General features: G+C 40.3%; 1 protein-coding gene across 3 annotated transcripts in view; it reads right to left on the minus strand.

Annotated features, from left to right (window-relative positions):
* LOC122560857 (ubinuclein-1-like) overlaps window positions 1–13552 on the minus strand; it is a 77356-nt gene that overhangs the window by 55913 nt on the left and 7891 nt on the right. For 2 of the 3 annotated variants that reach the window (XM_043712029.1, XM_043712028.1), the window contains exons 2-3: window positions 6600–6692; window positions 3520–3615 (exon numbers count right to left, since the gene is read on the minus strand). In XM_043712029.1, the coding sequence (XP_043567964.1) occupies window positions 3520–3615; window positions 6600–6692 (189 nt within the window). The remainder of the gene's footprint in view (window positions 1–3519; window positions 3616–6599; window positions 6693–13552) is intronic. The other variant, XM_043712030.1, reaches the window with a different exon arrangement.

Below are 13552 nucleotides of genomic sequence, written 5' to 3' on the forward strand. Positions count from 1 at the left end.
ACCCCCTACATTTTCCAAAACAGCATACTTGTTTGAAATGCAGATAGCCACAAAAGACTCCTGCACTACCTGCCTGCCTCTCTTATCTTTCCCGGAGTTAACCCATCTACGTGACTGTATCTGAGACTTTTCCCCCCTTCCTATAACGGTCACCCCCTTGCTCTTTTTAACTCATTGCCTCTAACTGCCTCTCCAACCGATCTTAACCAACAGCATTTATTGCAGATATAATCCTCAGGAATCTGTAAACTCTCCCTTAACTTCCACATCCAACAAGAGCATATCACTCTACTGATATGCTTCTTTCAATCTAGACAGCCAGAAAATAGCACTGTCTTATTCTCCTAGAAAACACTCCTCCAGGTTAAATTAATACTTCTGGCTTAAATCAAGAGACATAGCTCAATAAAACATAATCAAGGAAGAACCCACTCTACTCACTACTACAGACTTATTTTAAGGCCATGCTTAAAACATCCACTTATCTGTTTCAGTTCTGTGACCTCTCCCAAACAGGTCCGTCCAAGAGCAGTTCGAATTTCACTGTTTTTTAATTTTCCCAGACGCACTCCGATGTCCACTGCTACATGAATTCAACAGCAAAGGCAGTAACTGCCAACGCTGTCAGTTAGCAATGTGGGTTTCTTTCTCTCTCTCTCTCCTGCACTGACCTCACCACGTGCATTTCCTTTGTCTGTTCTTTCCCCTTTTAAAAAGTGCTGTTTTTTTTCAACACTCTTTCTTCCTCCAAAGTTCCAAAGCAATGCAACAGCATATAAGAGAGTAATTGCTGCTCCTGGAATTTGAGGAAATCACCTCCAACACAAGACACCCCAAAAAAAAACGAGCAGCTGTTACAGCCAGAAACTTTTCCTGTCCACCATCTTGGATTACCCAGAATGCTTACTTCTTTAAAAACTGGTTTCTTGAGCTACCCTCAAGACTTCGAGCCAGAAACCAGCATTTTGATCCCTCTACTTCACTGATGGATAACACAACGTCTTTTTTCAGTGAGAGTTTCGTCTTCCAATTCAGGAATAACTTATTTACTGCTTCTTCCACTCTAGAATCTATCACCTTACTCCAAATGCCTCTTGTTCCAGCAAGGACATTGGTTGCAGACCCAAGTAGAACTAACACCTTTGATCAATTGGTGCTATTCATTTGGGGTTATGAGTGGAGGTCTGTTAATTACAAGGCCCAAAACCTCTGCACTTTCAGTGGTAGATAGTGGGTCATATGAACATGGCAATACTTACTAACAAAGAGCTTGTTTTTTTTTGAAAATGCACATTAAGCACCTGTACAAGTGATCATGTAAACAAACCAATGAAGAAGCAATTAATTACATGCACTCAGAACATAACAGATTTGGCGAAAGATAGATGATGCATAGTTATCAAAAAAGGAAAAGCTTGGTGTTGACCTCGTTCTTAGACATCAATAAGACAATTCTGAAGTCACATTGTAATTGCATCCTTACTACTAGTCTTACGTAGAAAATTGCGAGTGAAGTTTGGAATACTTTGCTTTCTACATAAAACAATTTCCAAGCAGGTGGAAACAATGTTTTTCCAACTGGACACAAAAAGCAGCCAGTGCAACATGTTGCAAGTTACCAAGTCTTTGCAGTCTTCCAGTTATAGAAATATTTCTGCAATTCAAGTTCCCACAACTGAAACATCTTGGTAAGGAATGCGATTTGTCAACTAAAGACTTTCGAGTTACTATCAAAAGGCAATTTTGATTCTTGTTGATTGGATTTAAGTGGCTGCTGAACAAATTTCCTTTACAGTAAAAGCTGCCAGAGAGGACAACTGAAATGTTAGTGCTTCTTCCCCACCCCCTCAAAAGTTGTAAGCTCAAGATGGTGGCACTTGGACGACAGGTAGTATTCGGGCTGAGTTCATCCGCTCCAGGCTGACTGCATTCTTTCTCTCTCTCTCCCCTTTTTGCGTCATCTTTTTCATTTTCTTCTCTTCATCATCCTCCAGGGAGGCTGGAGTGGGGTCAGCAGTGACTTCTGGCTCATAGGCCTGATGTGTGGACTCTTGTAATGGCGGTAGGGGGTCAGCTGCAGCAATGACAGAATGGGAACTCCTGGCTCAGTGGGCCTGATGCATGGACCCCTGGAATGGGGGTGGAGCAGGGATGGCAGAACGGGGACTTCTGGTTGTGGTTGGCCCAGAACATGGACTCTTTCGGTGGTAGTGAGTCAACGACTGCAATGGTGATGGCGCCTGGAGCGGGGGGTTCCTGGCTGCAGTAGGCCCATAGCAGGAACCTTGCAGAAATGCTGCAGCAGTATTTGGAACCCCGGCCGATTAAGATTAACTCTGATTAAGTACTTTCTTTTTATTCTTTTATACCTCAAAATGACACCGGATTGTGGTGACAGAACACTTTTCATTGTATCGCCCCTGATATATGTGACAATATATCATTCATTCCTCATTTTACTACCTCAGACGTTTTTCTATTTGAACACAATCAGTGAAATGAATTGCAAAGAACAAGAAGAAAATCTAGATGCAGCGTGTAAGGATAAGAAATCTTGAATTGCAGGTAAGGGAAGCTTGCCTGAAATGTCTTCTCTGCTATTTAGGGTACTTTAATGAGCTGTGAACTAGGATTAAATAGTTATTCTTGTCCAAAATAAATTAAGTACTTCAGCTATTATTTGAGAACACTGAGAATGACGTTAATAAAAATTGTTAATTGTTGTTGGTTTTGGATCATAAACAACTGCTCATTTTAATCAGGTATTTTTGAAGTGGAGACTATACTCACAAAAGAATACCACATCTAAGCTTTCTCTGCAAGATGCGAGAAAAGGATAAACAGTTATTCCTGTCCAAAATAAGTCAAACATCGAAGGTTTTATTTGGGAAAATTTATAGTGGCATTCCATTCAACAAAATTAATATATATTTTAATCTTCATTTTCTTCCACATGTGCAACTTCAATTCAACTGGATTCATCAAACTATAGAAAAAGCCCGAGACCATATAATCAGCAGAAATTATTTTCCCTCTCATGTCACTCAACATATATCAAACTGAAAAAGCCCAATTAGTTTTACTGCAAGAATGTTAAAATGTCTGATATAGATACAGAAACCTGATGACACAGACAGAAAACATTTCCCAAACTCGTTGTTGCTCAACATATTTCATTCTAATGTTACACACAAAATTTTCAATGACAACATCACAATATCATGCAGATTCTGAACAAGAACCAGAGTCTGGTACACATTATTAAAGCTTTAACAGAGCAAAATAAAAGGATGACATGTACAGAGTTCTTCTTTATTGAAGAATAGAAAAGGGCTGAAATTGCATTTATTGCCCAAGGAAATCAAAGGAAGGAGGGAGAAAGTAAAAAGAAAGAATTTGCATCCCTCCAGTGTTTCTCAATTCCTTAGGACATCTTGAAACACTTCACAGCAAATGAAATAACTTTAAAGAGTTATCACTGTTGCTTATAGACGGTGCTTGTTAATTCAATTTACTTACAGCTTCAGAGTTATCTATAAATGGATCGGTTTCATCATATCCATAACCCATGTCGATCAGATCTTGGATACGATCCTTCCTTCGCTTCTTTGGGCCCTAAAACGTAAAAGCTATACATGAACAAACATCATTAATTGTACTGGTGCTACTTATTCAATCAACCAGTCTCCTATTCCACTTCCATGCAGCTAAAGTAAGCCATCCTTTCCCCAATGATTCTCTGCTGCAACAACTTCAATCTCTTCATTCATGAGATGAAGTGAGTATTTGGCATAATTGTAGCATTAACAGTTGAGTCAAAATACAGAGTTTGAATCATGCTATTGTCTCAATGTGAAGACCAGAGACTCTGGCTTAAAATTATGGACAGACTTCCAACAGGAGATTTATGTTTGAGTGTTGGTGCCTGCTTTAACCCATCTGTTGAATGTTAGGTTAAGATTGGAGCAACAGTGGCAAGCCCTGCAGTCTCTCAGTGCCTGGGACCCGCATTCAATTCCACCCTTAGGCAACAATCTGTGTGGAGTTTGCTCATTCTCCCAGTGTCCGCGTGGGTTTCCTTTGGTTCTCCGCTTTCTTCCCATCATCCAAAGATGTGCATGTTCGGTGGACTGGCCATGCCAAATTGCCCATGGTGTCTAGGGATGTGCAGACCAGGCGCATTGGCCATGGGAAATGCGGGGTTACAGGGACAGGCTGTGGGGTGGGTCTGGATAGGATGCTCTTTGGAGGGTCACTGTGGACACGATAGGCCAAATGGCCTGTTTCTACACTGTAGGGATTCTATAGCTCAAATAATTCCTCTTGTATTAGATGAACTGCCACTTTATCTCATACAATATGGCCATGGTCATGGAAGGAGCATTCACACCAGTCTCTGACTCCTTTTTCTATTACATAGTATTCTCCAAGCAAAGAATTTGAAGATATGAAAACCATCAGAAACATAATTCAATAAACATTATTCAGTCAGAAAGCCCTGCAAGGTGACACTTAAATCTGAAAACAGAACTACCTCCAGCAACACTTGTCTAAACATTGATTTCTGCTCCAATTAAAATTCAACCCTGGTCACGCAGCATTTATTTGAAAGTTGTACTGTAATCTCAAACATTGCTTCTTTAATAGTAAGTACTGATGTGAGACTTGCTTACATCTTTTGCTTGGCTAATTAAAAAGATGTGGTGTTTTTCTGTCACCAATAGCACTGCTGTGACACTTGCAGCGCATACCAACTAAAGGCAACTGGCACAAATTTATATTTCAAATAATTATGACTATAAGCACTGAACTCTTTGGGAGATTAACACAATGGACAGCTGGTGCATGTTCCAAAAGAATATCTGCACTTTTAGTGCAGTCATGTGCTACTTGAATTTAGAGCAGAGCAGATCGAAATATGAATACATTGTAATTTGCAAGAAACATAAGTAGCTGTTTCAGTGTATTGGTAGGTTTGTGGGCTACTATGATACCAAGGGGTTGGAGTAGTCTGGCAGTCATCTTAGAGATGTCTTTGATGTCACCTTTGTCATCACAAAACCTGACAAATTAGAGGAAATCTATAACAGCATCAACAACATCCTTATTGGCATAAATTTCACAAACGAGAACGCCAACAGATTCTCTTCCGAGATGTCACAGTGGAACAAACAGTTAATGTAGAACCGCAGACCAGCGTCTGCAGGAAAGCAACACATACAGACCAGACACTTAACTACAGAAGCAATCACCCCAACACCTGCAAATGGAGCTGCATCAGGACATCATTTAAATGGGCCACAACACACAGCAGCCCCTAGGAACTACAAGCAGAAGAAAAAAACCTATACTGCGTATTCAAGAACAGTTACCCGATAAACAGTCTGCCGATTCTTAAACAACAAACCCAAACAAGTAGACAACACACAAACTCTAGCCACACTGTCCATACATCAGACATCTCGGAGGTGACCACCAGACTACTCTGACTCTTTGGCATCATGGTAGCCCACAAACCTACTAACACACAAACAGCTACCGATGACCCTAAAATGGACAGTGTTCCAACAATCAGCAAAACGACGTCATTTACAAAATACCATGCAAGGACTGTAACAAACACTATCTCGGACAGACAGGCAGAAAACTAGTCACCAGGATAGATGAACAACAACTAGCCAAAGGACCTGACCCACTATCACTAGTATCTTTTAATACACTTTGACACCACTTTGACTGGGACAATACATCCATCAGGTTAAACAGAGAATTCCTAGCATTCAAATTGGAGCTCCATCAAGAAACAGATTTGGACCCCATTTACCAACCTTTGAGAAAAAGATATGACATCACCCACCGTAAGAGACCAAGACACAAACAAAGTGGGACAGAACACTAGTGCTTCACCAGAGGCTCACTGATGTTACCCAGCATGGTGACAAAACGTCTGAAAACAAACTTGCCAGCTCAGCTAGCAAACTTACAAGCTGAATTGTATCAATTATATTGCAGGTAGGAGGGAAGGCAAGTTAATAAGCTGTTGACAGGAAATATGAACATGTGCACTGTGTGGTCTTGAAGGTTTCACAACAATTTCAAAAATAATCCATTTCTAATGAACCATAAATATTCATTCAAATTGTGTCCTATTAATCTATCTTAGTCATGATCTCCAACCATGAAATTTACCAATCTACATGTTTCAAATGTGTCGAATGAAGGGAAGATACCCAGAAAGTAACTTATAATCTGATGAATGTTCACTTTTGATCTTAAATCGGAATATCTGCTTCTGCTAAGATGCTGTTGGAGCGAACAGACTCGGAATTAAATTTTCAGTTAGCAACATGGCCAATACTAAACACTTTGAAACAGGTTTACTTATGCAGCATTGCTGAATTAATCCTTGTTGCTTTTTAAATAGTTTTGTTTCTGAAAGCTTAGAGCAATCAAAATTCAAATGAAATAGCCTGGATAGAAGTCAGCTTACAAAATAGTAGGACAGCAAAACAACTTTATCAAATAGATCAGACTTAATAGAGAACGTAGGTATTAAAGCTGTAAGCTTCCTTAATGAAGAAAAACTATACAGGACTCACATATTTCTCTTCAAACTTTTTAGCCAAAGCCTCAATTTCTTCTTCTCTTTTGTCATCAGTAAAAGGAGCATCAAAATGTTTACTTGCATCTTTCTAAATTAAAAAAAAATGACATTAGCATCATATAATATATAAAACACAGAATGTGAGTATTTCTGGCTAATCCAGCATGTATTGTCCATCCTAAATTGCAGAGAGCAGTTAATAGTCAACCACATTTGCTCTAGGCCTGGAGTCACACATAGCCAGACCAGGTAAGAATAGCTAGTTTCCTTCCCAAAAAGACAAGTGAACCACATGGTTTGCAACAATCAACAGAGGGTATATGGCCACTATTGGGTTAGCTTATTACTGAATTCAATATCTACCACACTGGGATTAAAACCTATACTTCCAGAACCTGAGACTCCGGAATTTTAGCATTATTATTAGCCCTCAGACATCGCCCACCTCAGATTTGTTGAGGTGGGAAAACTCAACCTTTTAGTAGTACTTGGTTGAAAACTTGCAATACCAGGACATTGAAGGCCAAGGGCCGAATGAGAGAATGGGACTAGTGCAGTTAGTTGTATTTTTTGGCAGTGATGGGCCAAAGAATCTCTTTCGTACCGTACGATTCTATGAAAACAAAAAAAAATTGGGAAGAGCTTTGCGATTTCTGCTCCTCTCAGACTCCCACAGCCTTCACCTTACGAACCACGGAAGAGGATGCCCAATACTGGCTTAGAACCAACATTAAGAGCTGCATGTGGTTGTTGGTCATTGTAGGACCTCACTAGCCAATAACAGTGAAGTTCAACAACATAATCATGCTAGCTAAAAATGTGTTGCTGGAACAGCGCAGCAGGTCAGGCAGCATCCAGGGAACAGGAGAATCGACGTTTCGGGCATAAGCCCTTCTTCAGGAATTCCTGAAGAAGGGCTTATGCCCGAAACGTCGATTCTCCTGTTCCCTGGATGCTGCCTGACCTGCTGCGCTGTTCCAGCAACACATTTTCAGCTCTGATCTCCAGCATCTGCAGACCTCACTTTCTCCCCAACATAATCATGCTACTCATACTAGTTGACTGCATAAACTCCTTCTAAAGACTGAAGCACTTTATGCATTAGTGCACTGTGTACATGGCAAAAGTGAGGACTGCAGATGCTGGAAACCAGAGTTGAGATCAGTGGTGCTGAAACTGTGTACATATCCTAGTCCACACACTGCGGTGTTTTAAATTTCAAAACAATATGGAGCATGAAAAGATTTTAAACTGGGATAATCAGATTGCTAACCACAAAACCCACCTACCCAGAATGCTACATAAATGGCAGTAGATTGCACCCAAGCTGTCACACAGAAAATGAAACAATGGGCAAAATGTTCTCTTTAGAGTTAAAGTATTTTGTCAAGAGAGGTACATTGTCCACAACAGCTTGAAGCAACCTTTCTCTCAAAATCTTCCACTCTTCACCTCATTAATTATCCAACTGGGCTCTTGGGTGGGTTCCTGAGGGAACAGTGCTGGAGAGGTAGAAACACTTGGTACTTTTCCACTTTCATGCCTCAGCTACCATCATTAAAGCCTAACTTTCTGCCACTTCAGATGCTGCAAGCCAGGAACATGACTGTGGCTTAAGCCTCAACATTCAGAATATGCCCTGGAGGAAAGAAAAACTTGCTCCTCTTTGCGAACAGGTACCGGAGGTTTTAGTGTATTGGGCATATTGTTTCCAGCTGAACTCAAGAGGAGACCATGCCACTGGACCAAGCTAGCCAGGATACTATCTGCAGCCCGGATCAGTGCTGATGTCCCAGGTGATAAGAAATGCATATTAGTACAAGAAGGTGATCATGATCAATGATCTATCGCGTCTGCAAGGCTAAGTGCCAAAACCTTCTCTTCACTAACTTTCACTCTCCGGGACAGCACTCACATCAACTCTCCCACTGAACATGCATCTCAACAAGACTGATCGATAATAGCTCTTTATATTGGATGTACACACTGCTTTCAACCACTTCACCAATAACAAATCCTTCCTATCCTCCATGCTTTCTTTGGGCTCAATAGTGACATCTCAGTTCCTGTCCTGTTCATGCACCACCACCAACTACTCTTCCGTTCAACCTATCGTACTAAAATCCTCACTTTGACTCACTGCAAGAAAACTTGGCCCATCCCACAGATAGCTTCCATAGCAACTTACTGTTTGTGCTACAAGATAAAGCAAGAGGAACAGGATTAGGCCATTCGGATCGACAAGCCGACTGTGCCATTCAACTGGATCATGGTTGATCCAATAATTCCTCATGTCCACATTCTTGCCTTTCCTTCATAACACTTAATTCCCCTAATGATCAATCTTTATCTCAGCCTTAAATATACATAAGGACTTCGCCCCCATGGCGGATTTTGGCAAGGAGTTCCAAAGTTATGTCATATCTCACTGTCAGTGCCCTCAAGAGATATGCTGAGTGTATCATTGTACAGGTAATCCCTGGTTTGCAACTGGGTTGGTGTTCTGGAGTTCATATGCAAGTCAGAATACAATGCAAGTCAATATAAAATAACAAATTGTAAGTTCAGGAAATGTTCATAAAATAGATCTTTAAAATTATACCCCTGTATGGATTGCATTCCTTAAGTACAAGTGTTCTTAACACAGATGTTGGTAAATTGGGCAGCCCCATATCATCAGATACAAGACCATCGAACATTCAAAGTAACAGTTAAATGCTCACTTGTTTGAGACGATCATTGTCTGACACGTGACCCAAATGCTACTTGCCTTGGCACAGCACGGTGCAAACAGTGACTTTTCACTCCCTGTCTCAGATTACTTGCTCAATACTCCCTATCACAAACTGCTAATCTCTCCACCTGCACTATAAAGTAATACAAGTCACAGCAGCTGGAAACGGGAATATAGGAACAAGAGTAGGCCATTCAGCCCCTCCAGCCTGAGCACTACAGACCGTGTCCAGAAAGCAATGCAAACCACAAAGAAGCTGACAGTCCATAACAGTGCTGAAATCAGCAAGAATGCTCCAAGGATGCTATGTGGAGCTTGCAGAGGCTAGCATCCTTCAAATAAGTGGTAAAGGGAGGGAGCACTAAAAACAAGATGCGTCAGGTTTCAATGAATGGTATGCATGAACGACATTAACTCAGTGACCTTGTCTAAGTTACAGGTGTCCCCAAGCTCCAAAGTAAAGTTCTGAAGGGTTTGAAGTGGTGTCTAAGTTGACCTGAGAGCAGGCACGAAGATGTGGTGAAGCTAATGGTTTGCTAACATCAACTTGTGTGGATGAAGGGCTGAGGTGAATGATTGCCCTGGAGCATGCAGGGACAAGTATGCTCTGATTTACGTGAGGAATTTTCACCATCTAAAAGAGGAGAATTGAAAGTACAGTAATGTATGAATAAGAGGGGTCAGGCTAAGATGCAAATGTATGGAAATGATACAGTTGACATGCAATTGAGAGTTACTGAAATTACCACTCCCAACTTCAGGGGAAAAAAAGAATTTGGATCAACACAGAGTATGACTTGCTCCATTTCTGCCAGATTTTCCACCAGTCTTGCTATTGTTCATGCCACACCAGGAAAAGGAAAAATTATCATTTCAGTTGACCAATCACTCTATGATAAGCTTCTATGGGCAATGGAAGGAGCACAGAAGTTAATTTATTTAGCTTAAGGCTCACGTTTTCACTCCCAATTTACATATTTTACTTAGAAGCCTGGCACTAAAACAACTTAGTTGAACACAATGTTTCCAGAGAAAATCAAGACAGTCTAGATGACTTGCAACTGATGTCCAATAGATATTTAGTCATCAAGAATCTCAGGCTCCAAGACCCAATTTCAACCTTATCAAACAATTCTGCAAAAGGAGTATACAAAATAAACATGATCAGACATACAAGGATTTTCTATCAGTCAGCAGTGCTCTTACTTTCATGCTAAGGATAGTATTTCGCAACAGCAGCAGCACAGCCTGTAAAGTTTATCAATTTACAAATTATTTTAAAGTATACAACTGAACAGCCCTGTTAAAGAAAATGGACTTGGTGTACCAAATGCAGTCAGGCAATACTAGATTAAAAAGGTTATTGACTATCCGCACAAAAGGATTTTCATTGCATTCAATAGCTTCCTTCCAGAATTAGAGAAACCAGTTATAGCCACCTGCACTATGGGAGGCTGTGGTATAGTGCTAATGTCACTGGACTAGCAATTCAGAAACCCAGGCCAATGCTCTGGGGACAGGGATTCAAATCTCACCATGGTAATTAGTGACATTTGAATTAAATAAAATTGGGACTAAAGAGCTGGTCAGATGTAACCACTTTATCGCAACACCCCATCTGATTCACTGATATCTTTTTGGGAAGGAAAGCTGCTGTCCTTTCCTGGTCTTGCCTACAATCAGCTATGTTGTTGACTCTTTACAGCTGTCTGGGCAATTTTGGAATGGCAACAAATGCTGACCTAGCCAGTGATGCCTACATGAATGAATGAAAAAATTACAGAAAATAACAGTTCTCTGCCTGGCAGCACGAGAAAATATTCTATCTATTCTCGTCATTGAGAAACATTGGCCAATGACATTCGAATAAATTTTTTTTAAAAAACACTGTATTCAAAAATACACTCTACTTGTGTCATGTTTAGAAGCTGAAAGAGGAAACATTTTGTTCTTCATAAATTGCTATAAACACACACAAGCTGGGAATGAAACAATGCTTCTTTAGTCCAGGATGGCATCTCAAATGCCAACAGCCAGATATATTCACAGTGTACATTTGCCAGTTCATTACTTACCAAATAAACCACCCAAACCAGGATTTCTTCCAAAATGCTTTTAAGGCTTTAATATTAAAGTCAGAAGACCAGTTCATCAGTTTGCTGCAAAAGCAACGGACTTTATGTATAACAAAACAAATTGCTAGAGAAACTCAGCAGGTCTGGTAGCATGCATGGGAAGAAAGCAGGATTAGCATTTCAAGTCGAGTGACTCTTCATTAGAGCTGTCATTCTTCATTTTATTTTTATGACTTGATATATACCTCTGAGTGAAAAGCAAGTGCAAAGTGGTTTTTAACGATGTATTACAGTCAACTGTGCTACTGCTAACAGCTGAGATCATACAAAAAAGGTCACTTAGCACTTGGAATAGCAGAGCAGGTTCAAATCACAGATTTGATTTAACCTCACCTCAGCATTCCTACAGAACCCTGATAATCTTTCATTTCCTTGGCAATCAAAAATCTATCTATTTTGACCTTAAAAATATTTAAAAGTTGTATATCCACCGTCTTGTGAAGGAATCCAAAGACACTCAACCCACAAAAAAAATTTTCCTCAACTCTGTCCTAAATAGGACCTCGAACTCAGCTCCGCCTTCCTAACCTGCAATCTTCTTCCTGACCTCTCTGCCCCCACCCCACTCTGGCCTATCACCCTCACCTTGACCTCCTTCCACCTATCACATTTCCAACGCCCCTCCCCCAAGTTCCTCCTCCCTACCTTTTATCTTAGCCTGCTGGACACACTTGCCTCATTCCTGAAGAAGGGCTTATGCCCGAAATGTCGATTCTCCTGTTTCTTGGATGCTGCCTGACCTGCTGCGCTTTTCCAGCAACACATTTTCAGCCCTAAATAGGATCACCTTATTTTTAAACTATGACCCCCTAGTTCTCAATTCTTCCACAAAAGGAAAACATCATTCCCACATGTACATAGTCAAGTTCCCTCAGGATCCAATTTTGTTCAATTAGTACCTCTGCTACATTGGCTGATGGCTGGTTTGAGATGCAGAGTGGCACCAACATTGTGGGTTCAATTCCTACACCAGCTAAGGTTACCATGAAGGACACCTTTTCAATCTCTTGCCTTGCCGGAGGCATGGCGACACTCAGGTTAAAACAACACCAGTCTTCTTTTTAATGAAGGAGCAGCATATGGTCCAATAGGAATATGGTGATTTTTAAATCCCACTTATCTATTTAACACAAGTTGTCAACATACTCAACTTTCCAGTTGGTATAACTCATAACACCCAACAAATTTCAATGAAAGCACACTGGTTATATCCTGCAGCTTTTTCGGACTTTGAAGTAACCTTCACAGGCTGCATAAACAATGAGAGAAGACAAACAGCAAACATCAAGACAAACCCCTTTATTCATCTCAAGACTTATTCAGATCATCTCTCCACAGGGGCCACCTAATTTTAAGGTGATGGTTCAGATGACCATGCAACAACCATAGCTTTTACATACTACCTGCAAAATAGAAAATGTCACAAGACATTTTAGTAACCATGTTTTACATAAAAGATGGATACCAAGCCAGAAGAGGAGACATTGGGAGGACTGGTCAAAACGTTGGCTTAAAAAGAGGAATTAGAAGAGATTTCCAGAACATGAAATCAAGGTAACCAAAATATAGCTATCAATGATAATGTGAAGGAGATTGGAATTTAAAACAAGAGGGGATGGCATGGTCTCATAAGTATATAACATCCAAGGGAGGAGAAATTCAAATGTTGAGTTGATATAAGTTGTCAGCATTTGTTGGCAAAGGGAATGATAAATGAAAATGATTTAATATGTTTGGCATAAATATAGAAGTTTTGATAAGATGAGGTTATAAAGCATGGAACATGGGAGAGTATTGGACAAACCTGGGAGGTTTGCAAGACAATGATGAGATTTTCACTGGCAAATTAGATGAATATACACTGTGCACTCCTTTAGTAATTCCAATTTCAGTTGAAGTAGTACACTGGAAAGATTATTATTTCTCAGTCATGCTAATATACATGCTCTAAACATCAAAGGACTAAAGAGCAACACACTACACCACATTTATTGCTGCTGCTCAGGGTTCATTTAGGTTGTCTGCTACTATATAGGGATTATTTAATTTTGCTTTGACTATCAATCAAGTACTCTTAGA

Source organism: Chiloscyllium plagiosum, chromosome 21 (genome assembly GCF_004010195.1).
Source record: "Chiloscyllium plagiosum isolate BGI_BamShark_2017 chromosome 21, ASM401019v2, whole genome shotgun sequence".
NCBI classification, from domain to species: domain Eukaryota; kingdom Metazoa; phylum Chordata; class Chondrichthyes; order Orectolobiformes; family Hemiscylliidae; genus Chiloscyllium; species Chiloscyllium plagiosum.